This window comes from Erithacus rubecula, assembly GCF_903797595.1.
Source record: "Erithacus rubecula genome assembly, chromosome: 5".
Lineage (NCBI taxonomy): Eukaryota > Metazoa > Chordata > Aves > Passeriformes > Muscicapidae > Erithacus > Erithacus rubecula.
In genome coordinates, this window is record NC_136687.1 from 44,982,499 (window position 1) to 45,006,547 (window position 24,049).

Genomic DNA, 24,049 nt, shown 5'->3' on the forward strand with positions numbered 1-24,049 from the left:
CAGAATTCAGAGCTTGCAATGCTGAATGTCTCAGAAAAGCAAATCATTACTATTTTTACTCAGATAGGATTCCAGACATACAGTAGCAAGTAACAAAAGAAATTTTATACTCGTTCATTTAAATACAACTTTCGAATAAATGCAGTCCCTCCTACATACCAAGTGTTTCTGTCTCTTCCCAAATTTTACTAATTTTACAGCAACTAGAATTGACAGAGAAAAGTCAAAACTAAAGGCAGACATCATCAAAAGTATTTTTTCTGCAATACTGTAGGTCATAAAATTAAGCCAAAAAGATAAAACAAGAAATTAAATATTAAAGTATTAAAATCATTCACAGCTTCTAAGCCAGATAAAATGTCTTACCACATTGCTTATTAATACTGGTATAAGAATATAAAATCCAAAACCTCAGCCTGTTTTTATCTTTCAATAAAACAGCATTACAGGCATCAGAGGGGCACTTTATAAAGTCAAGTGATGCTTTTCCTTCCCCTTTGTCCCAGACCAATAACAAAATGTAACTTATATTTAAATCCATTATTCAGTTTGCACGTATCTTTACATATATGTGAGGCAATGCAATGTGAGGTTTAGCAAGCTTTCAGTTATGTGTAAAATATGTATGAAGGCATGAATGATGTGAGAAACGTATCTTTTGCATTTAAAACAAATAAATTGGAAACCAAAAAAAAACCCCAAACTTCTTCCTATCTCCTGCTACAAACCCATCCCAAACCCAACCCCTCCCACGTTTGCTACGCCCTCCACCACAGGAGGGCTCTCTAAGGAAAAACGTCCCTTTAATCTTTTCCCAAACGGATACAAATTGCTCAAATCCCAAGGAAAACAAATTAATAACTTACCTCTTTCTCCTCATTCACGGAGTCTTTTACTAAACTTAAACTGCTGGTTAGAAAAGTTTTGCTCTAGAGATTTTCAGCTGACAGCCCTGAAAAATGCATGACCCAACTATGGTTTTTACTTGCCATACATCACACGACAGCTGCGGTTTTTGGTTTTTTTAAATAAACAATATTATTTCTTGCCATGACAATGCTTTACACAACTGCAAATTACTTTGCATTGGTATATATAGGGCAGTCCAGCATTACTTCAGGCAAACATCCACATGTACAAGCCAGTGCCAGAGAAAAACCTTCCTGTTGTACAACTGCCAGTGTTGCAGACTTACATTAAAATATCCCGAATATTTTCTGCACTTCATCAAATTTTTCTAAGTAACACAGCAAATCTATGAACTACATTAAGCCATCCTATCCCAGCATCTGCAGAAAACACACTGAAAATAAACAACTCTGCAAGGAATGCAGGGGCGCTAAAGCCATTTTCAATAGGTTACAATTTAAGCTTCCCCAGAATGGAGAACGAAAAGGCATATGGCAAACACATCCAGTATCCTCATATGCTCTTCCACCCTAAGAACAACCTTCATGGAGATCTAAGATTATAAATTTTCTCTGGATAATTGCATAAAGTCCATCCAGCACTGTCTGTGACATAATGCTACACGTGCATTCCTCCACTGGGACTGCAATCCCTTCCCTATAACCAAGGGGCCAATCTCTCCTCCAGAGCTGTGATGGGTGTTGCTGTTTAGCCGCTCTGCACAGAGGACAAAGCCTTTTCCTTGCCCTGGCAGCGCCTTAGGCTGACTCACTGCTCCATCTGCTGAGAGACTTGGCGCACAGTCTGCTCCTGGGCTGCCACTGCCTGCAGGCAAACACAGCCTGTCACACCCTGCACTGCACAGGTCACAGCACCAGCCTTCTGACACCTCGGCAAAAAGCATGTCCCTAAAGTACAGCAAAGGCCAGCATGAATTTGGGTGTGAGGAGTGTTATGGTAGCCTTCCAAAGTCAGAACAATAAGGAAAGAAGATCCAAGCCAGCTGTCCATATGACAGAAGTATTGACATTGCAGCTGCACTTGGTTTGTGTTATTCAGCAGCAATGTGCAATTACTTGCAAAGAATTTACTGAAAAGGCCATTTTACAAACCCTCAAGTCAATGCCCTGAGACATTTAGGCCTAGCAAAACAGCAACAAAATCATTCTCACAGTTCTGGATTTAACTGACCTCGCTAAAGCTAGGCCTGTAGCAATATCAGGAAAAAAACCCGGAATTCCTCATTTGCTGAATTCCCTGGGGTTAAGAGAAGACTCAGCTTCTTCTCACAAAAGCAGCCTAGCAGAAATTCAATGTTCTGTGTTTTTGTTTTTAAAGCTGAAGAACATTCTAGGCTATTTTCCTCTGCAGCATCTATTCACATGTAAACAAATTCTTTACTGTTTGTTTTTCCAGTCTTTCGAGTTTCGTTCAATGTTATTACAAGTAATGGTCACATTTGTTAAAACATGCAGTAACTGTCAAATTCTGGTACTGAAAAATTACCTTTGTTAAGCATAAGGCTAACATAATTAAACTGCCTGTTACTGCATTCATCAGTTAAAAAGCATAACAGTGCAATCAATTCTGAAAGGAACTTTTTTCACACTGAACAAGATGTTCAAAATACTTGCACATATATGCCCCATTTTAAAAGTGATTGGTGGGAGAGTTCTGTGCACAGACTCCTGGCTCCAGCTGAAAGAAATCCAGGGAAGTTCTATTTTCACCTATTTTATTTCCAAAGTTCCAGAGCAGAGAGGTACCCTCCATCCTTAGAAGACACAATCGCACTATTTTTCCAACAATCCTCATTATACATCCATTTAAAGAGACCCAAGACTGGTGCAGAGTTTGTCATGCCTTGGTAAGCAACACACCTGAAAGCATTGTATGCAGAGGAGCCCTATGATGGGCTATTCAATCTCAGCTCTACACAATCCCAGAGCACCACAAAGGTGCAGTACCAGGACATCAAAATCTCAAGAGAAACAGGCTAAGAGGGGATGCAGGGACAACTAAAAACACTTAGCATTTTAATATCAGTGTAATTAGATACCATTTGATGACTGTAGTCATTGTAGTATTAACCTTGCCTTGTTCACCACACAGGAGCTTCTAAGAAGACTATGTCTTAACGCCTTTGGCTTTCACTAATATTTATGAAGAAAAATTCACAAAATATACTTTGCTATTTCCTCTCTTTAGACATTATTACGCATTTAAAAATTATCAACACAAAAGTTTGAAATTTAATTTATAAAAAAAAGTTTCACAAAGGTTGCTTAAATGGTATGTGAGAGCAGCCCAGAAGATTCACTACAAAAGGAGGATGAGAACCAGGGATCAGTCATGCACATGTTCACACTGAAGTATGTGCATGGAGTGAACCTGTAGGGTCTTTTGAAAATCCACTTCAACTCATTGTTTACTCCAAACTCCAACACGGAGTTAAGCATTGACTGCAGTGCTTGCTAGAAACAAGCAGTTTAAGAATAGCAAACGTTTACACATATTCTGAGAAGTCTTCAGGTCTGCCAGGGGCTACACTTTCCTCCTGAGTCCATCAACAGTAATTATGTGTAAAAATAATTGTCAATTGTAGATTCAAGCTCTTTATAAAAAGATTTTCAGAATCCTTTACAAAAATTTTTCATGGTTCTTTGCTTCTACAGATGACACGATGAGACAATGAGATATTCATGGCTCCATTGTTAATGGCCTCTTCCTATTTTAAGAGAAAAGAAAAATACATCAAACAATTCTTATCTTAGTCGTGTTTAAAGCAAATTCTATACATATAGCATTGAATGAGTTGATAATAATAAATGCGAAAAACTAACACAGTTTTACACATGCATCAATAAATAGACAGTACTGTGCTTCAGTTTAAACCACCAGGATGCACAGAAATATATTGCAAAGAACTATAAACATCTATAAGACATTAAAAATCACAACATTCCGTTTAATATTTACAAGCTTTAGAAATCAGGACCTGTTATTACTGAAAGGTAAAAAATGACACACTCACCCCGAAAGCCTCCTCCACCACCTCTTCCTCCTCTGAATCCTCCTCCTCCACCTCTACCTCCTCTGAATCCTCCTCCTCTTCCTCCACCTCTGCCTCCTCCAAATCCTCCTAAATAAAAGAAAGAAATTATCCTTTGAGGAGCATATAAATACTTGGCTATGCACAGCAATTTATTTCATTGGCAGGTTCCAAAACGAAACGAATAACAACAAAAAAAACAGAAATAAACTGTCAATTGCCAGACAGTTACCAGGTCAATTACTAGTACCTTGTTTCTTCTAGGGACCATCTGGAGGATTTTAGTTATTGCTTAATATCTGATTTTATGTGCAAAATACTAAAGATACCTAACATTAACTTTTCTCACAAGAGCAAAAAATGAATTACATATATTAACCAGTAATTCATTACAAGTATTAGTAATTATTATCTAGTAATTACAACTCAACAGAACATTAAACAAACCAAGCCACTTTGAAACACTTGTGACTAGCTGCAAAAGGGCAGGGTATAGAAAAGAGGTACGATACTGTGATGTAAGAAAAAAGAAACTTCAGCTTTAATTGAAGAGTACATCACAGGTGATGTTCAAAAATCTTTCTGTCTTTGTTATAAACCAGCATTCTCTTCTCCCTATGCTCTGGAGCTGTTATTTAGTCAGTCTCGCCACTTGAAAGGTATCACTGCCTTTTCTATAAAGTCAAACAGAAACATTTTTATTTGCAGTACAGCTGTTGATATTCACCAGCAGCTTTAAAAAACAAAACACAGATACTCTACAGAACAAGTGACCAAAGCAACCCACATTCTGCAGCTTTCATTCTTGTGATCCTACCTCTACCACCGCCTCTTCCTCCCCCACGTCCACCACCACGTCCTCCTCTACCACCTCCTCTGGGAGCGCCTTTTTCTCCAGGGGGCCTTGGCAAAAACCTCTGAAGAGGCAGCAGCTTTGCTGGATCAATGTAAAACTGCAGGAACAGAGTTCCATTAGGCTGTTAAAACACCAGGACTAAAAAGTACATTACTATCTCCCTTTAGAAATATCCACAGTTTGGTCTTATCTCTTTATGTCAAACTGTCTTCTGCTAAAAGCCAAATAGAGAAAGCACACAAGAACAATAAAATTTAAAAGCTGCTAAAATATAGGTGATATTTGAGATTTTGTTACATCTCTTCTCGTGGGGCAAGGAGAAGGAATAATGTGGCAAACACAAAACTGAAAAGCATGAGGAACTTAATTCTTACGTTTACAAAGGACAATCACCTTTTGAAGTTATTTAAAACTTCATAAAGCTTTATTATTTGCTGAAAAATTAGACTTAACTAACTGATGACATTCAGTAAAATTCTGTTATTGAGATTGACTTACCTTTTGCATTTTTTTAAATGAAGAGGCTTTCATGTTCTCAGACAGTTTCACTGAAAAATACTGTTGGTTTCTTTAAGGAGTACTGCAGTAATAAAACTTTAAAAACTGATTTTGATCAGTATATGGAAGGAACATTCAGACATTTTCTAAGTTAATATTTTAGAAATGCAGCTAAATTTCATCAAAATTGAAATTAAAAGTGGTTTAAACCTGCACATTTTAAGTGGGAGAGGAAAATGCATGTAGCTAGTAACTGGTGCTTAACCAACGAACACGGGCTGAGTCTTAACTGGCATGTTACAGAGTTACTCCTGCAGCTATCCTGCTTTTGTCATGGATTCTGTCCATCTGACAGTGACAACAGAATGTACCCAGTGTCTCTGTGTCAGGCTGGCTTTGCCAGAGATGTCCTGGAACATTCCATTTTTATTTTTAATAAGTAATTAATTTTACCTTTTTTTTTTTTTTTTACAACTTTCAATTATCAGTTGTATACATTTCAATTAATACATTTATGTGAAAAATAAAATTACAAATTTACATAATAAATGTGCAATAATGAAGAAAAGAAGCAGATTAAGTAATAAATTGGGCAATGAGCAACGGGACATCTTAGTATAAACTCAGTTTATAATTAAATAATGACCTGGAGCGTGACCACAGTCCCCTAATGCACAAAAAAAACCCAAGGCCCTTGATCCAACTTTGTTCTGGCTTAGTAACTTACAGCAGAAAATTTGGTCAGTCAGCCAGAAAAACAACAACTTGAACTACCATGTATACAGAAGATATCATCAGTACTGGTATAGAGAGAAAATCTCTGACTGACTTCAAGTACTCTGTCATGTCAAAAAAAGTTCTAAGACAGACACTTAATGTGAATGAAGCACCTGCTGACACCAACAGTTGCATCAACACTCATATATAACTGGTAGCCAAACCCTGAACTATTTTAAAATCCTAGAGAAATCCCATTTAATATCCAGTCAATTTTAAAAAACAAATCTTGTAAGTCACATTTTTTGAAGGATACAAAGTCTCTCAGCTGTCCAAATATTTCATCCACTTTGCCAATCTGCTCCTTATTATCCAGGTACACCGGGGCATTGAAATAAGGCACCTTGTTTTCTTCTGTTTTACATTTGCAAACTATGTCATCTTCACAGGGATGCATGAACTCTCCCAACACTGAAATAAAGAACAAGCTGAAGAGCTGGAGCAGACAATCTAAATTAAATAAATGAAGTTTCTCCATGTAACTTACAAACTACCCTTTCTGGAGGGCCCTGGTCATATCCTCCTCTGTTGAAGCCTCCTCTTCCACCTCCCCGTCCGAAGCCGCCTCGTCCTCCACCACGGTTAAAGCCACCTCTGTCACCGCCACCTCCTCCGCGGCTGAAGCCACCTCCTCTTCCTCCACCACCTCCTCTGCCACGAAAAGACATTCTCTACTGTTTCCTACATTGTGAACAAAAAAGTCAGTTGTTTAAGATACAAAAGATGTGTCACATCCGATTTGCTGCACAAATTACAGTCTCCTGTCAGCCTGGTTTGTTCATTTAATGGTTTGTCCTTTACAAACCTCACTGAAAGCATGCTGGCCTAGGAAAATCAAGTTAACACCTAAGATGTCATCCACTGCAACATCCAGCTGCAAAAAGTGACAAGCAGCAGTCAGCACTTTTCCCACTTGTCTGTATAAGGGCTGATGACAGCCCCCAGCCCCAAAAGTGGCACCAAGTGAGAACATCATATAATGGTGTGGGTTGGAAGGGATCCTAAAGGTCACCTATTTCCAACCCCTCTGCTGTGTGCAGGGACACTTTCCATAGGTTGTTCAGGGCACTATCCAGCCTGGCCTTGAACACTCCCTGGGATGGGGCATCCACAGTTTCTCTGGGCAACCTGTTCCAGTGCCTCACCACTCTCAGTTCACAGTAAAGAACTTCTTCCTAATATCCAATCTCAACTTACCCTCTTTCAGTTTAAACTATCTTCTTTTATTCTATCCCTACGTGAAAAGTCCCTCTCGAGCTCTGCTGCAGCCTCCTTCAGGAACTGGAAGGCTGCTGTAAAATCCCTGAGCCTTCTCTTCTCCAGGCTGAACAATCCCCACTCTCCGTCTGGAGGAGAGGAGAGGTGTTCCAGCCCTCTGACCACCTTCGTGGCCTCCTCTGGATATGCTCCAAAAACTCCATGTCCTTCCTGTGCTGGGAACTCCAGAGATGGATGCAGCCCTGCAGGTGGGGTCTCAGCAGAGCAGAGCAGAGGGACAGAACCCCCTCCCTCTCCCTGCTGTCCCTGCTGCTTTGGATGCAGCCCAGGACAGGTTTGGCTCTCTGGGCTGGGAGTGCCCATGGCTGGATCATGTCCAGCCTCTTACCCACCAGCACCCCAAGTCCTTCTCAGCAGAGCTGCTCTCGGTCTGCTCATACCCAGCCTGGCCTGGTATCAGGGGTGGCCCCGACCCTTCTGCCCGGCCCCGTTAAACCTCAGGAAGTTCCCTCAGGAATCCGCACTGCTCGGGCTCAGCCGCGCTGGGAGCGCACCCGCAGCGCCTCGCAAGGCCCCCGGTACGCGGCCTGCAACCAGAGCGCGGGGATCCCGGTTGCCGGGACCATTCCCTGAGGGATGATGGACAGACGGACAGACGGACAGACGGACGCGCCAGGGGCTCCGTTCCCTCCCGCGCGGGCCATACCTGCACGTGCGCGCTCCCCGCCCGGAAACACCCGCGCTGCCGCAAACGGGGCTGCCTGCCGTAAGTGAAAGGGCGCTGCCGGCCGACACTGTCGCAAACAGCTTTAACTTTCCCAAAATTGCCGTGCGCCGGGAGCGCGCATCCCGCACTTCTGTGGGGTGGGCGTGGCCGTGGCAGGAGGGCTCTCCATGGATGGAATCTGTATGTAACAGCACTGACTATTCGTAACAGCCTGGCAGGCATCAGGAGAGCCGCTGTGATGGATCGATCCCACTCCTGTGCGCAAAGAAAAGTGTAACCCCAAAAAAGCGCGTCCTTTAATCATGTGCTTCAAGGGCTTTACTTCTGTTATCTTGTCATACACTTACGATAAAACCAGTTAAGGCAGGACCTTTTGAAGAGATCAGGTTTATCAGTTAATAGTTGAGGCTCCTGTACTTTATTTCTAAACACACTTTAAAATATTTTTCTAATGGTTAAAAATTAAACACAAATCTAACAGCTGACATTCAAAAGAACCCCAGCCAGAGGAATTTGTCTAGGAAGGGAGATAAAATTTCATCATGCGATTGCTTCCAGTTTGCTTGGTTTTCTTGTGTCTCTTTTGTCTTTGTGAATCAGAGGTAAGATATGTTTTATTGTGTTAGCAGTAATTTTTTACAACGTTTAGTAAACAGTTAATTGCTATAAAAACAAAACGTATTTATTTCTTTAAAGTTTCCTTTCATAGTATTTGTGTTTTATACATTTGTTTTAGCCCAGCCTGAACGTTTGAAGATTGCTGTTTCTCTTTCGTATTTTGATTCTATGTGGGGCTTATGCTAACGAGTTTGTGGAAAAGATTTTAATCATTATCCTATCCTAAATCAAATTCATAAGCATGGCTGATCACAGAAAGGTGCTGCAATTTTCCCCACCCCCTTTTTTGAGAAATGTGATTGCAGTCTTGTAACATGGCAGCGTGGTGTAACCCCACTGCCAGAAGGTTCCTGCAGATTGCCTCTGGGCAGAAGTGCCCAGGAAAGCCACCCTGGGCTGGGCATTCAGCAGAACCCAAGTCTTTCAGAGGAATTCTGAGATAAAAATCAGCACCTGGTGTTCCTGTTGAGAAGGAACACCTAGCACAATATGGGAACTGTGCTCACAGTTTGGATTCTACTGACCCGAGAACAGCAGGAAGAGTTTAATAAGATTATACAACTGAAAAAGCAGAGATATTGGATTAAATTCTGCCCCAGCTATATCCTCACTGACATTACTGTGGGCAGGATTTCTTCATGAGAACTTTAAACTTCAGCTCTATTGATCCAGCTGACACAGTCAGAGCTGATCAAACATATTTGAGGACTAATGTTTTTCCCCCATTTTTACACCAAATCCATCCACATGTATTTTTCATGTTCCAAGATTCATCCTACTCACAGATCTTAGTAAGGAAAAGCACTCAGCCAGCACTGAAATCACCAGAGTGCACAAACAAAACAGAAGTGCACAAACACAGGTGCAGAGCCACTCACCCACAGGCCCTCAGAGGGAGGGTCAGAATCTGTATCTGCAGTCCAGTGATGGTCAGCAACCACACTGCATACTCACTGCTGTGCAAGGTACAGGAAAAAAGCTGAAAAGGATGAGCATTTAATTCTCAAATTGCTTTCAGATACTTGTTAATGCACTTGAGGTACTTGTTACTTGAGCAGTCATGTGGACTCTGCAAAACAAATCATTGATTATAGATAGATTTGCTAGTAAGTAGTTCATAAATATTGACAGGTGATATTTAAATCCAAAGTCAACAAGGCCAATAAAACAAATCTTGGGAAAAAACCCAAATTGCTATTTTTTTTTCTTTTTCCAGTGCATTAATTCCTTTATGTTTTGATTTGCTTACAGTCCCATTGCTGGGATGTGTTATAAACCAATGCCTTCAGAAATATTTATAATCTGCTGTGAACTTCAGCTGATGTTTGAAAAGTAGACAATATAAAGTATAAATCTCCCAAGGCATCAGTGGGAAGATCAGTAAGAGTGAAGATCACACCAGGTAAATGATCCAAAAAAGAAAAAAGATTTCAGAAAAACTGAGAAAGACAAGGTGGCCAAAGACAGGGGGATAAACAGTATAAAATGGTATCTAGGAATTTTTTATTAGATAGGAAAAGGTTTATAAATGGACACTTTACTGAGGTCAGTGAAGGGATCCACAAAACTCTTGGTGCAGTCCCTAATCTTGCATTTATTTAAATTATTTTTTGTGTGTCTTGCAGAAAGCAGCATCTAATGCTGAAGAAAACCACTTCCAACAGGTTAAGCCTGCCCAGCCAGCTGAGCAAGACAACTACCTCATAGAAGAATGCTTAGGCAACCAATACACCCACAAGTCCTGTAAAAAAGTTTTTTGTCACCCATGGGAACGGTGTGTGGAGGGAAAGTGCCTTTGCAAGCTTCCCTACCAGTGCCCAAAGAATGGCTCTGCAGTTTGTTCTACCAATAGAAAGAACTTCCGTACTTACTGTCAGCTGAAGAGCTATGAGTGTCAACAGCCCAAAGCAAAGTTTCTGCACAAGGGACCATGCAAGCCTGAAGGTGATAACACCTCCTTTTCTGAAATTAATCCATCAGCATAAATCCATTTACCCACTGGGGAGATGCTTACACTATTTACAGCTCAGAAAGTCTGTTCATTTTCTTGCAGTAGTAACAACATGAGCCAGAAAATGAAAAGTCACTGAAATTAGGCAGTATCTGTTGATTTTCATAAAAAATAGAGTGATTGACAGGCCTAGGTCACCCAGCTGCTGGTTTTGCTACACAGAGTGCTACAGGCATTTTGTGGCACAGGTAGCAGAGGTAGGATCTGACCCTCTCACTTCAAGTATTACTGGTTGGTTATCAAAAATTCTCTAAAGAAAGTCATTATACTAAAATGCAATCTGTTCTTGGTAGATCTTCAAGTACTCATGGACTCATTACCCTCATTTGTCCTTAAACTGGCATAGTTTGAGAAATTAGCAGACTCAAAGACACAAAGTCAATCCTCACAATATTCAGGAATAATACTTGAAGCTTCTAATTCCCAATCTACTGTTCTGTCCATATGAACTTTGCTGTAAATACAAAATTAGTCCTGATTTGGTTTTGTGCTGTCTTTCCACTAGCTACATCTATATAATATGATTTCTTTTGGGGATTTTTAAAATTTTGCTCTTTTTTATTTTTGAAGAATCATTTTCAGTCTCTCTGGGTCAGGAAGATCCGAGTTTGCTGCGAGTAAAACCCGTGAATCATAAGGACAGCAGTTTTGTGTGCGCTAGTGAGTGGACCACGAATGAAGCCAATGTGGCTTGCAGGCACCTTGGCTTTGAATTGTAAGTTTGGGGAATTTATCTCTGGATAACTGCAGGGGATCCAAAAAAGTAGTGATGGTTCCAGAAGTGTCAGTTACAGCCAAGAGTTAAGACAGAAAACTTATGAACAATATATTGGATACAATATTCTGATAAAACTTCTTGAACCAACACCTGATAGTGAAAGCCAAAACACAGATTTTCTGTGTTCTGTTACAGGCTACAACTATACAAGCCTGTATAACTGTTTTACTTTAAAATAAAGATGAAGGTCACTGTGGAGGTGTTCTCTCAGGCCTGTGTTAGGGAAAGTGTATGGATGGACCATCCCCAACTCTGAGCAATGATCAGAGAAATGTTTCTCAGGACAGCTCATGACAGGGTACAGTTCTGTTTTGTCACTTACATTAGCCAGACTAACAGGGAGCAGAATATGGGGTTTTTTATCTCCAACCTTTACCTCTGCTGCTACTGCTTGCTCTGTCCCCAGGGATGGCTGAAGCTGCATGGAGCTTGTTCTTTTTCTTGTGACCACACTGATGACCCAAGCTGCAAATTCAGCTGCTCATAAAGTTACCTCTGTATCCTGTACATAGTAATTTTACACCTGTACAACCAATTTAACTTGGGTAGCATGACCTCCCCAACCTTACTGAAAAAAATAAAATAAAAACCCTAAAAAAAGACCTCAGAAAACTAAAACTGATATTTCAGTGCCTCTCCAGGTGAGAAGCAAGTGTTTCCTAATCCTGATCAGTGTATCTTCAGATAGCAGAGAAAGGTTTACCCTGAGACAGAGCATTCATCCCTGGAGTCTTACTGAAAGCCTCTCTAGTTATTAATTACTCTATCCATATTTCTTTGAGGTAGGGGATTCACACAGTGTAAGGAGAATACTGCTCAGGTAAAACCAAGAAAGATAAAATTAATCAATCCCAGCCCTGCAGTGGCCTGAGTTTCTTCAATATTCACTGATTTTGATGGCACCAAGGAGAGCTGACCCCATGCAGGATGGTTCCCAATTTATGGCTCACCCATGTCCACACAGAGATAGAAGTCTGAGCTTACAGGTTTTGCTACATCAGGAGGTTTTTCTATCCATTGTGATACACAGTGACTTTCATAGACCTACATACGTATTTGAGGACAGTTCTATGTAGCAGCCTGCAAAAATTAGCACTTTACTTTTTCTTCCAAAGTACATATCTCCTGTTTACCCCTAGACATCTCTGTGTGGAGTCTGCTCTTTTTCTTAGGCATGACCAAAATTCTTTGACACCGAGGGAAATTATATAAGTTCTAAACAATAAAAGCAGTGGACAATCCATAGTGAAATGATATAATTTGTTGCTATTATCTTCACAGAGGTGCTGAATATTACCAAGCCACTTCCAGCATCATAGAATCTGCCTTAAATTCATTTAACTGTCTGCAAATAAGTTGCAGGGGCCTAGAGTCAACTCTTGCTGAATGTCACATAGAGATGAAATCAAGAGATAATAATGAGGGACTGGTAAGCCTGCAGTGCCATGAAAATCTGAGAGGTTAGTAGTTCTTTTTAGTTTAATATCTATTTGGTATTTTTACATTTTAAGTTTATTTTAAATAATGAGGGCCCAGTTTGCTGAACTCTCAGCCACAGAAAACCTGCAATGAAACCTTTTGATTATTTTAAATCATCATTTTTCACACTTTAAGACAATTGAGGCAATGTGGAGTCAAGATAGTCTCGAGTTTTCAAGTTTGAAAAATCACTGTTGCTCCGAGGCATTTTTACAGATATTTCCCCAAAGGAAACTTATTTCACCCATGGTTCTGTTTGTTCTACCATCCCTTCCAAGGGATTAAGGTATATTTTATCCCATGAATCTTACCTCTCCGGGCTTAACTGGTGAGGGGACAGGTGGCAATGTGGTGCTCACTGTTCGAGGGACATCACTTAGCACACCGTTAGCACCGCAGCCAGACAAGCATAACTACCATGTGAAACTGCTGTGTCTCCTGCGGGGTTTCAGGACTCCCGAGTTTCTCACGGTAAAAGGGAAATCAAAACCTTGTTTAGAATTCAAACAGCTTTTCATTCTCTGTAGGGAGCTTTCTTTGGCACTGATCAGCCTGAGATGCTGCTGACTAGAAGTGCTATGAATCATCTGATTTTTCTTAAAAAGTAGTTGTTCAAAGACTCTTGATGATTTCTTTCTAGAGGGGGAGTGTCCATCGTTCTAATCCCTTGAATCATTTACAGTGAGTTTGAACTGAACATTTCTGGTTTCATTCTTGCCAGTGCTTTGATTAGAAGAAATTAAATTCCCTTTTGCCAGGCTGCTGAAATCTGGAGGAAGAAAATGAGTGGTCACCCTGAAACCCTGATGAAAAGACAGCCAAAACAATAAAAAAAGATTCCTATTTACCTGACTGGGTCCCAGCATACCTACTGCTGACGGGCCAAACTGCTGACAGAATCAAATATGCAGGCAGGGTATTTCCCTGGGCAATTATGCACCTACAGTCAATTCCAGACTAACTTCATTTTCATCTTGCTGTGCAGTTTGTTCAGATGGGGAGTTTCACTGTGTCAACAAGAAGTGCATTTCTCTGAATAAAACCTGTGATGGGATCAATGACTGTGGAGACCTGAGTGATGAACTGTGCTGTAGAGGTAACAATTTCCTTTGTCAGGTGTTTCAAAATAATTTTGGCAGAAATCCACCCACAAAGAATTTTTACAGTGATGTAGCACCTAAATTCTCTTTTCCATTAAGTCACTACATTAAACAAATCATACCATAATTTATACATAGGCAAGTGCAAAAAAGCAGGCATGACATACCATTTTGAAACAGACAAGTGGTCTCTTGAGAATGAGAAAATACAATGAGATGAGTTTAGGAGGCTGTTGAAGATTGATACAAAAAATTAGTCCTAATAGAATGAAAATGTACTTTTACTTGGAAAAAATCAATACTCATTAAACAAAGACACTGGTTTTCCAATGAACTATCTTTAAACCAAAGTAAGAGCTCTCAAATTTATTACTAATACAAGATCATCCATGGAACATCTGTGAAGAGTTCCTGGCACACTGCTTGCTCATGAGCAGTCATTCTTTCAGCATCTGCAATTCCAGCTGTAAAAATTCTGATTAGAAATGAGGAACTGATCTAGCATGACCATGGAGAATGCAGGAGTATACTTTCAAAATTTGGGTTTCAGGTGCCAAATGCTAATGTGGGTTAAAAATCCCATTACTATCTTTATTTTGTAGTGTTACAATTGTAAGTCAGTTTAACCAGATAATTGTGGAAACATGGTCACAGTAATTTTAGAAAAAAAAACCCAAAAACCTATGATTTCATAGTGGACATGTATTTGGTTTCTACATAATAAAAATAGTGCTGTTTCAGCTGAATAGGCTGAAAACAATGCTTCCTGAAATAAAAATAAGTATTTCAACTGAGTTCAGTGGTCTTTGGATCATCTCAGGATATCTGGATACTTTTAGAGAACTATCTTATTTTCTATTAAAGACAAATATCTTAAATAATAAATTGACATAAGATTTTAAATTAGCTCAAAAGACCTTGCCATGAATTCAAGCACTGCTTCAGTTTTGATAACATTCAAAGGGATCACAACATTTAAAAGGAAGGGGGTTCTCTGGTTCATAATACCTTTTCATATAGCCAAGAATTTTAGAAGATGTAAGTTACTACATCCAGTGTTTTCCTATCAGGATTCTTGATTCCTAACTCTGCATTTAGGCATTTAGTTCATTCAACCAAAAATCAGATTGATCTTTGATTTGGGAGGGGGCTGGGATTTGGCACAAGTATCATCAGTTCCTCATTTGAGGCAATCAGTAATGCTGGCAAAATCGGAGATCTTTTGGCTGAGGTTGAGTGTGGATGTGTTGTGGATGAAACTGCAGTGATAACAGAGATCCACATTTTTCAAGTCATACAACTTCAAGATTTTGAAGTGAGGAAAGCCAAGTATTCATTTTGTTTACATGCACAGAGCCTGTTTTTGTAATCTCTATGAACAGCCAGGTCCCCTGTAATATGGATATATGTTTGGTTTACGTTTTAAAAAGCTCTCTGATGGTGTGAGGTTGCTGAACCAAATAATCCTGTGATTTACATTTGTAATTCTCCTGTGTTACAGAGTGCAGAGGCAACAGTTTCCACTGTCGGTCAAATATCTGTATTCCAAATAAGAATGTCTGCAACAAAGAAATTGACTGCCTCACAGGAGAGGATGAAGCTGGAGATCTCTGTGCAGGTTTTCTTCTGAAAGATGTTTTTGTTTATTTCATTCAGCTCAGTTTTAACTAGAGACTATACAATGCATATTTCTCTTTTATTTATTATGCAAGAATCAGTCTTCCCAATGTTATGTTATGCATAGTAGGAAGAAAAGGTCATAGAATTTTCTTTCATTTCTGAAAAGGCATGACAAGAAAATTAAAGGAAGGAAGAAGCAGATGATGTTTTGGGAAGCTTAAGGCAGGTTATGTCTTTTGCTTATGTGGCCAGCTATCAAACTGGTATTCCCCTAAGAAAATGTAGAGAGGGCAAGCAGGAACATTTTCCTCTCAAATGAGGAATTCAACTAGTCTGTAACTAGAATATTCTTCTGTGCTGTTCCCCTCTCTGTTGAAAAGATTATGTTTTGTTTGAAAATTAGAACGTTTTCCTTGCTCTCAAAAGAGACAACGTATAAGGCCAAAAAAGTAAAAACTATTGGCAAATGTTAATTAGAACAGGTAAACTGAACTCTAAGTGTAAACATTACTTTCAGTGACATGAGTACAGACACAATGCTCTGCCCCCATTTAGGGACTGAATTCAATGGGCACTTTGTTTGAATAAAAGCTGACGGACCAGATTCAGCAAGCATTAATTTCATTTACCTCTCATATTGAATATCCTCCCTTACCCTATTAAAGAAGGCATGCAGTACTTCCAACAGCATCATCTAAACTGGGGAAAAACAACAAATAAAAACCTGTTAAAAACCTGTTCCTTTGGGTTTTAGAAAGTTTCAAAAGGTCGACGGGGCAGGAGGAGGAATTTTGGTTGTTTCTGGTGGAGGAGAATGGGACATCTCCCCAGAGGTCATAAACAAAAAAAGGGCAGTTTCTCAGAGCTTCCTGGCAGAAGGGCTGCCTAGGCTTGGAGAGCCTAGGAGATGTGTAGTTATAAATGAGTATCTGATGGCTGTTGGTCATTAGGCAGCCAGACAGTGCCTAGAAGGAAAGGAAACAACAGGCATCAGGCTGGAGAATATTGTTCTCCATGTGAACAGTGTGCCCTTATGCATTTGAAATGTGTTTCATGATCTTGGCACACAAATGTATATTCAAATAAATGTTTGCCAATACTTTAAATATTTTGTTATTCTACTACAGGCAAAGAAGAATATGTTGATAAGGACAATATGGATGAAGGTAAGTGAATTAGCCCTCCAAAAGAAACAGCATACCCTTAGTGATTTTCAAGCTACCAGCCAGCTGCTGAAATCTAGAACACTCAGATATTTTGACTTTGTGATTTACTAATATACATTCTTACTGTTTGCTATCACCTTTCACTGATTTCAAGAATGCCATAATTATCCTAGCTGAGGACCTACATCTGCCTGTTTTGGGAACTGGTAAAGTCTCAGCAAATCTAGGGGAGCATCCTTAAAATTATTTGCCTGAATGCAAGCATTGGAAAATGAAAAGAAGTAATATGATGCTAATTCACAAGCAATTTTCAAAGCAAAAACAGATGCCAAAATTTTTGGGGTTTGTTTTCCTGCTATTTTAGCTACTGGCATATTCACGGCACTCAAATTTTAGTGAAAATGTATACTGGAATTCTAAAATATATTTCTCCTTTTTGTTAAAGAAAGAAAACTGATAAAGACACATCTTCCCCAATTGCACTGTGGTGTTAGGAATCACACACTAATTCGACGGAAAAGAATCATAGGTGGAGAGATTGCAGGAAAGGTAAAAAAAATCCTTACCAGATATGAGTTCATTCAGCATTGATTTAAATGGGCATGATTTGCCTTCTGTTAAAGTTATGGAAACAATAAAATCAGCTGCAATGTTTTTGTCATATTTTGCAGCAGTAGAGGCGTTGCACTGAATGAGAGTAAAGAGAAGCACAGTTTATGAAGTAAAATATGGAGTTACAAAATTAAGCATTGAAATACAAGTAGACCCTGAAAATTACTCAGAAAAACCATTAATACTACAGCCAAAAATAACAATTCTGGCAAAATAGAATTAAAATTTGCATCTCTGAAACAGAATACAGCAAAAATGTATTCAAACCAGGTCAGATGCTTCATCTGTTTTTTCTGACTACAAGAGTTTTCATGACTGAAAGCTGTAGGGAAGGATGCATTGCACAAAGTCAGAAGATTGAATAAAATTACTGAATTTTCTTATATATATCCTTTATATCTGATGGAGTCCAATTTACAACTTCTGGATAGCAGATCTTTTATTAAAATAAGACATAGTCAAGAAGATTAAGTGATACCAAGAGATATTTTTCCTTTACGCACTAAAAGTTGGACAATTGTAATGATTTCTTATTATTTGTGTTTGTTGATTGAATAGGGTGAATTTCCTTGGCAAGTTGCAATTAAAGACTCCAGCAAAGAAGGTTCAACAGTGTACTGTGGAGGGGTTTATATTGGTGGCTGTTGGGTTCTGACTGCTGCTCACTGTGTCAGGTAAAAACAAATTATCTGAAGTTATTTTCTTTCTGCAAGGCAAAAAGATTGATTTGGATATTACTGCCCTTCTCAGCTACCTGTTTCTTAGTTTCTATTTGTCTGTTGAACAGAGCCGTTTAGAACACTGACTCACCCACATTAACAATGAGGAAGATTCAGAGAAAATAAGATAATTTTGGCAGTGTATAGAAAGATAAAAAGTAACAATGAGTTTGAAGAGACATGGCACATTTCCGTCAGAGAGTAGCAGGCAATAAAGGTTCATTGTAGCCACTCTGCTTGAAGTTAAATACAAGGGACCTCTTATCTTTTCCATCTCTACCTTGTGGAAGTCCAGGATCGTGTCCCAGGGAATGTTCCTGGGATCATATATCCCCCAGAGCAAGCCAAGAGCAGACACGTAAGATTTGCCAGTCCTGTCTGTATTCAGTCCCTTTTTTTTATCAGAGCAGCATAAACACCTGTTTTCTTTTTAGTCACAACACTAAACAGAACCTGGCTTTGATATAATTTTCTGTATTAGTTGCAGTACCCAGCATGTGTAATCTGCCTTGAATTGCTACTTCAGAAAAACCTGGGTATTAAGTCCAGAAAGAAAATATATGTATCTAATGTGGATTTATTCTGGAGAAACTTTGATAAAATGCAACAGTTTACATCTTTAAACTAGTTGAAATGTAAGGCTTTTGTTTATTTCACTGTTTTTTTTTCCAGGGCAAATCGAGTCCATCTCTACCTTGTCTGGGTTGGAATGTTGCACACTATAAACCGCGACAAAGAGACAGATACTTTCAAACTAAACAAAGTGGTAATTCATGAAAATTACAATGCATCAACTTACGAAAATGACATTGCTTTGCTGGAGCTGAAACGTTCTGGAACAGGAGAATGCCCTGTGGAAGACAACAGCATACCTGCCTGTGTCCCCTGGTCAGAGTATATGTTTAAGACTGGTGATAGATGCAAGATTTCTGGATGGGGACTAGAGAAAGGTATTTGTTTTAGTGCTTGCTTCAGGAATGTATTATAAAATTAATTTTCTAATTGTGGTGAGCTTTCATTTTGAAAAGGCTGAAGAACAGTTGTGCAAAAAGCAGTCAGAAGAGGCTGAGTACAGAAAATGTAGGCTGTGGTTTGGCACTCAGGTATTGCTGTTGGGTTCTCTTTTCTGTACTGCTTCCTCTGCTGTTGCAGCCACTTTGTAGGTTGATATGGAGGACACACTTGGATGAAAACTACCCTGAAAGTAAGAAATATTCCTTTTGTCCACCTAGTAATTCTGTGAGCTGTGGAGACCTGTTAACAACAGGTAACAGATGTTTGGTAGCTCACAGGGGCCTATAGTCACCACCTGTCCTCCAACAGGATCTGAGCTACAGCCAGCAGTCATGAAACTCTGCACATCCTGTCTCTGCCATGTTTGGGTTCAGCCCAGAGAGGCTTGCAGATAAGAGACAGATAAGCCAAATATAATCATGCTTTCAAAGATTTGGGAAGCATTTGTTTTGTGTCACATTGTTATAGCCTGGCATTGGAGCTACCATATACTGGTTGTGAGGTTTCTCCTCTCCACACTTAGTAGCATCCATCCACAAATGCAAAATTGGGAATTGCTAGCAAACACACAGAGAACAAAACAGAGCATCTCTTTAGACTTGTGAATACATAGCTCACCTGTACCTTCAGTAACTGTTCCATAAAGACAGAGCAGAGTTGGAAAAAAGGTAATCAGGATGAATCACAGCCATATCTCCAGTTCACAAAAAACAATGTAGCCATTTCCACATGCCTGGAAACCTTGATATGAAAAGCACAGGAAGAAAACCCTGAGGAATGAAAGGAAATGGAAAGGGTGAAAATGTCACAAAATGAAAGAACTGTAGCTCACAGTTCAATTAAACCACTCTGCTTTTATTTTGAAATATATGTCCAATGCACTGTAATTCATATGGGGTAAAAATTAATGGCAGTTTAAGGTTTCTAGTTTATAATACTTAAGATAATATTCTGTAAATATGTAAATAACTAACTTTCAAATTATTATATTAAATGTGTCTAATGTGTACTTGACATTTTAAATGGTGAATTTTTTTTTTCCAGGTTACACAAAACAATTTGTCCTCAAGTGGGGAAATGTTAATTTATTTCACAATTGTTCTGAATTGTATCCAGGACGATTTTTTAAAAAAATGGCATGTGCAGGTAAGCATCAATTTTCTTACTATAATTTCTCTACTGTCAAGCTCTCAGTTTAGGCCAGACACACTGGCTGGGAGTCTTCTAGACTTAAGAAAGACAATAAATGAACTACCACAATACCACTGTTGGCTAAATGCTATCCATCACTATATACCTGTTTGTAAATAGAGTGCAGATGACAGCATGATGAGTTTCTGTGATTATTTGGGTAAATTTTTGCATGTAATTTGAGTTATGTTTTCTAAATACAAAAGCACCTTACAGCCTACTCAAACTCCTACCTTTGCTGTATTTGATTCTGATTCAGTAACATATTTAAGCAAATGCCTGTCCTAGACCACACAGCCCTGTTGACCAGAATATAACAATTCATCTGCTTAGACTTTTGCCTCTACCACACTGCATGCCAGGAAAATACACTTAACTTTTCAAACTTAGATTAGTCTGCACAGGAAACTGCTTGTCACTCCTAGTATTAAAAGGACGATTCTGAATACACATTTTTTGCTTCTCAAGTGACAAAATATGTTGCCAAAGGAGCAGTGAGTATTTATACTTAATATAAATATACTTAATATACTTTAGAACTTAGAAGGCAGATGGTTTCAGGTTTTTGTTAAATAAAAAAGTAAAGGCAATCTTCAAACAAACTGCTCAGCAAGAAAATTAAAACCAGATATAAAAGCAAAATAATTTGTGATAAATTCAGGATGTTATCAGTAAGATACTGGATTTATTTAGTGCACCAGCTCTGTAATTTACCTTCCTTTTCTTCAATGTATTTCAAGTGATTGTACTTTACCATGAGGTCTCATCACATGAGACATTCAGAAAGGAGATATCTGGGATTAACATCTTAATATCCTCTCCCTGATGCAAATAAAAACTTTAAAATTAAGGGCTGGTATTAACAGAAGTTAGTAATACATGCAAGTATTAATTAAACTGATTAAAAGCAATAAAATCTTGTTTCATAGGATTAGTAATTCTAACTCTGAAAAGTTCACACAACTCCTTCTCAGTAATATACAGATTCAAGAAAGAAGTTACATTTTTAAAGCTTGGGAGCTTGTGCTTTGTATGGGCTCCTTCATACTAGGATATTCAGCCAAGCAGAAGAGTGTAGTAAGGGTGTTAGAAATTAATAAACTTATACTGAGTATGTAGGAAAAAACCATAAATCATATTCTAGCTCTGTAGCAGCATTTCTGTTTATATCACATCCATCTTGATTAATTTTTTTGACAAACACTGTATTTGCTGACCTGCAAATGAGTAGGTTTGTGAGCAGTGAATCACTGGAGGGCACTGGAGCCTCCACAGGATCCATCCTCATCCTGCTACCTGGTGTTGCTAAAGGTCCTCACCGAGACTGACCATGCAGTGGGGGCACTTGGAGACAGTTGGTCTCCCTCCCATCCCAGGATTCATGTGCTCTCCTTCTTGTACCTGTCCACCTGTTTCCGTAAAGCTGGTAGAGAAAATAATTGTACAGATGAAACTGGACGATGGATTGCTGGGTAGAGAGGAGACCAAAGGCAAACATGGAGATGCACACACATTATGGTATCTTCACTTCCAGAGGAACCCATCTACTAATCTTTATATCTTGTTTAATTTTTATGGGCTACTTCTTATAGTAGGGAATGTGGCTGAATTCTTCTCTACTGCACTGCATAAAAAGACTAATGAAAAAGCAAATGAGAATTTGAGCCAGCCACAAGCATGAAGAGAGGCCCTGCACTTGAAATGAGAACTAACAGACTTGAAGAGGTTCAGAATCTTCTTTACTAGTGACCACTAGGCAAATACCTGTCAGGAAGTGACACAGACCTGAAGAATCTCCTGAGCTGTGCTTCATGTGCCAGCTTGCACCTTAACTTACTTTTGCTTTTTATTTCCTCTTCAGGTACTTACGATGGCTCCACAGACAGTTGTAAAGGGGATTCAGGAGGCCCCCTGGTCTGCTTTGATGCAGAAGATGTGGCCTATGTCTGGGGTGTTGTGAGCTGGGGTGAGAACTGTGGGGAGGCTGGTCACCCTGGCGTGTACACACAAGTTGCCAGCTATTTTGACTGGATTAGCCACCATGTGACAAGGGGTCTCATTTCACGGTACAATATCTGAAGCTCAGAAAATTAAATGCTTCCTTCATATCATCTATGCAAAAATAGTCCTTTTTCACAATCAGCTGTCATGTAACTTAGCAACAATCAGCACAAATCTTCAAGGAATGTATTTTAAAAATTCTTAACGCTCTGTGAATACCACATTTATGCAGAGCCTGTGGGAAGAGAATTTTACAGGCACAAGTCCACTGCAAAGGTCTCTAATAAAAGCAGATATGCAAATACTTTTTTCTTGTAATCTTGGGTTTTTTCCCCTTTTCACATTGCATTTCAGTTGCCGTTGTTTATTTAGCTAAAAGGGATAATGATACTAGAAGCAGTGGTTGGAAAAGGACTGCACTGCAACATGTGAACTTCGCAGAAAGGACAGCAGCCAGCCTGCTTTAAGAACTTACATCATCTCGAGGTGTAAGTCACCAGAAACCCTCAGCAGGCTGCCTGGCTTGGCACTTGATTCCTTGTGCTTATTGCAGAAGTAGACTTCAGACTGCCTATTACTCAACAGATTGTCTAGGACCATGAGATTTGTTGCAATGCAACAATTACTCAAATAATAAATCTGCTTGGTAGTTCTGGCAGCTACAAACTCAGACAATTCATATCTAGTTAATATTAATATACATCCTCAGATCATCTATCCTGGGGCAATTTTTGTAGCTCTTAAGTTTTATTAATTCAACATTAGCTGTTACAAACAAAAAAGGAATTTTAAAAATGAAATCTTAACTTAAACCAAAAATCTTACATCTTAAGATCTCTGTATATGTATATATATATCAGGTAGCCAACAAACTCTCAACACCAAGTTGAGTTTTACTTTACACACTATCATACACTGTATGTGCATGTATATTCTTATACATATACATTTTATATAGGAATAGAAATATATAAAAAACCAATACCTTACACATATAGATTTAATTCTACAAAACAAAGTACCAGATACGAATTCAGACTTCTTGCTGTCATAAATAAAACATCAGTCGATACATAATACCTTCATATTCAGCAAGAGCTGTTCACAAAAAGTGTACACAAATTCTTTCTGAAACAGTAGAATCTGATTTGTGCATTGGTACCCTCAACACAAAACTCGCAGTTGTATGAAAATGATCGATAGCTTTAGAACATTTTCACTGTATTCTAAGGACAAACACTTTTAATATCTCTTTTATTTTATTCCTCTAAATCAATTATCCTGCTGAATACATGGCATATGTTCACACAACAGAGTTGTGCTATTTCTTCTATAGTTCACCACAGTCAGACAACAACAATTTTTACATTTTCATTAACTTTTCTTTATTTTCCAGACTTGTAAAAACCTCACATCAGCATGACTTTGTCATGTAAAGATACCATCAATCACCGAGGAACGGTATGAATTAAAGAAAGGGTATGAATTCTTTCTCCTACAAACACACCACACCCACCTTCAGTAAGGTTTGCTATTTAGAAAAGCATTTAAGTATATTCCTACACAGAAATATTTTTGCTGAATCAGGGTCTTGGTAAAGAAATCCTAAATAGGAAAAAGCTGGACAGGTGTACAAAGAGCTCCCTCTTTTGTTTGACATAATTTTTCTGTGAAGAACTTTTGGCACCAGTTTCTGAAAATCT

The 24,049-nt window shown here is 38.9% G+C and overlaps 2 protein-coding genes across 3 annotated transcripts; one reads left to right on the plus strand and one right to left on the minus strand.

Annotated features, from left to right (window-relative positions):
- Positions 1 to 3,255: 3,255 nt before the first annotated feature.
- On the minus strand, positions 3,256 to 8,167 carry GAR1 (GAR1 ribonucleoprotein). 2 transcript variants are annotated; one of them, XM_079307475.1, is made up of 7 exons: positions 8,017 to 8,167; positions 6,580 to 6,773; positions 6,349 to 6,503; positions 5,316 to 5,375; positions 4,779 to 4,914; positions 3,944 to 4,051; positions 3,256 to 3,637 (listed from the first exon to the last, which is right to left on the minus strand). In XM_079307475.1, the coding sequence occupies exons 2-7, from the start codon at positions 6,758 to 6,760 to the stop codon at positions 3,624 to 3,626; spliced, it is 654 nt and encodes a 217-aa protein (XP_079163601.1). In that variant the 5' UTR covers positions 6,761 to 6,773; positions 8,017 to 8,167; the 3' UTR covers positions 3,256 to 3,623. The 2 variants fall into 2 exon arrangements, with proteins under 2 accessions (XP_079163601.1, XP_079163602.1); XM_079307476.1 differs by lacking the exon at positions 8,017 to 8,167 and adding an exon at positions 7,703 to 7,986.
- A 24-nt stretch (positions 8,168 to 8,191) lies between these two features.
- Positions 8,192 to 22,650, plus strand: CFI (complement factor I). Its single transcript, XM_079307477.1, has 12 exons — positions 8,192 to 8,639; positions 10,281 to 10,599; positions 11,237 to 11,381; positions 12,726 to 12,904; positions 13,909 to 14,019; positions 15,525 to 15,641; positions 16,771 to 16,809; positions 17,255 to 17,358; positions 17,980 to 18,095; positions 18,813 to 19,090; positions 20,199 to 20,300; positions 22,207 to 22,650. Exons 1-12 carry the CDS (start codon positions 8,580 to 8,582, stop codon positions 22,422 to 22,424), a joined length of 1,788 nt encoding a protein of 595 aa, XP_079163603.1. The 5' UTR covers positions 8,192 to 8,579; the 3' UTR covers positions 22,425 to 22,650.
- Positions 22,651 to 24,049: the final 1,399 nt, after the last annotated feature.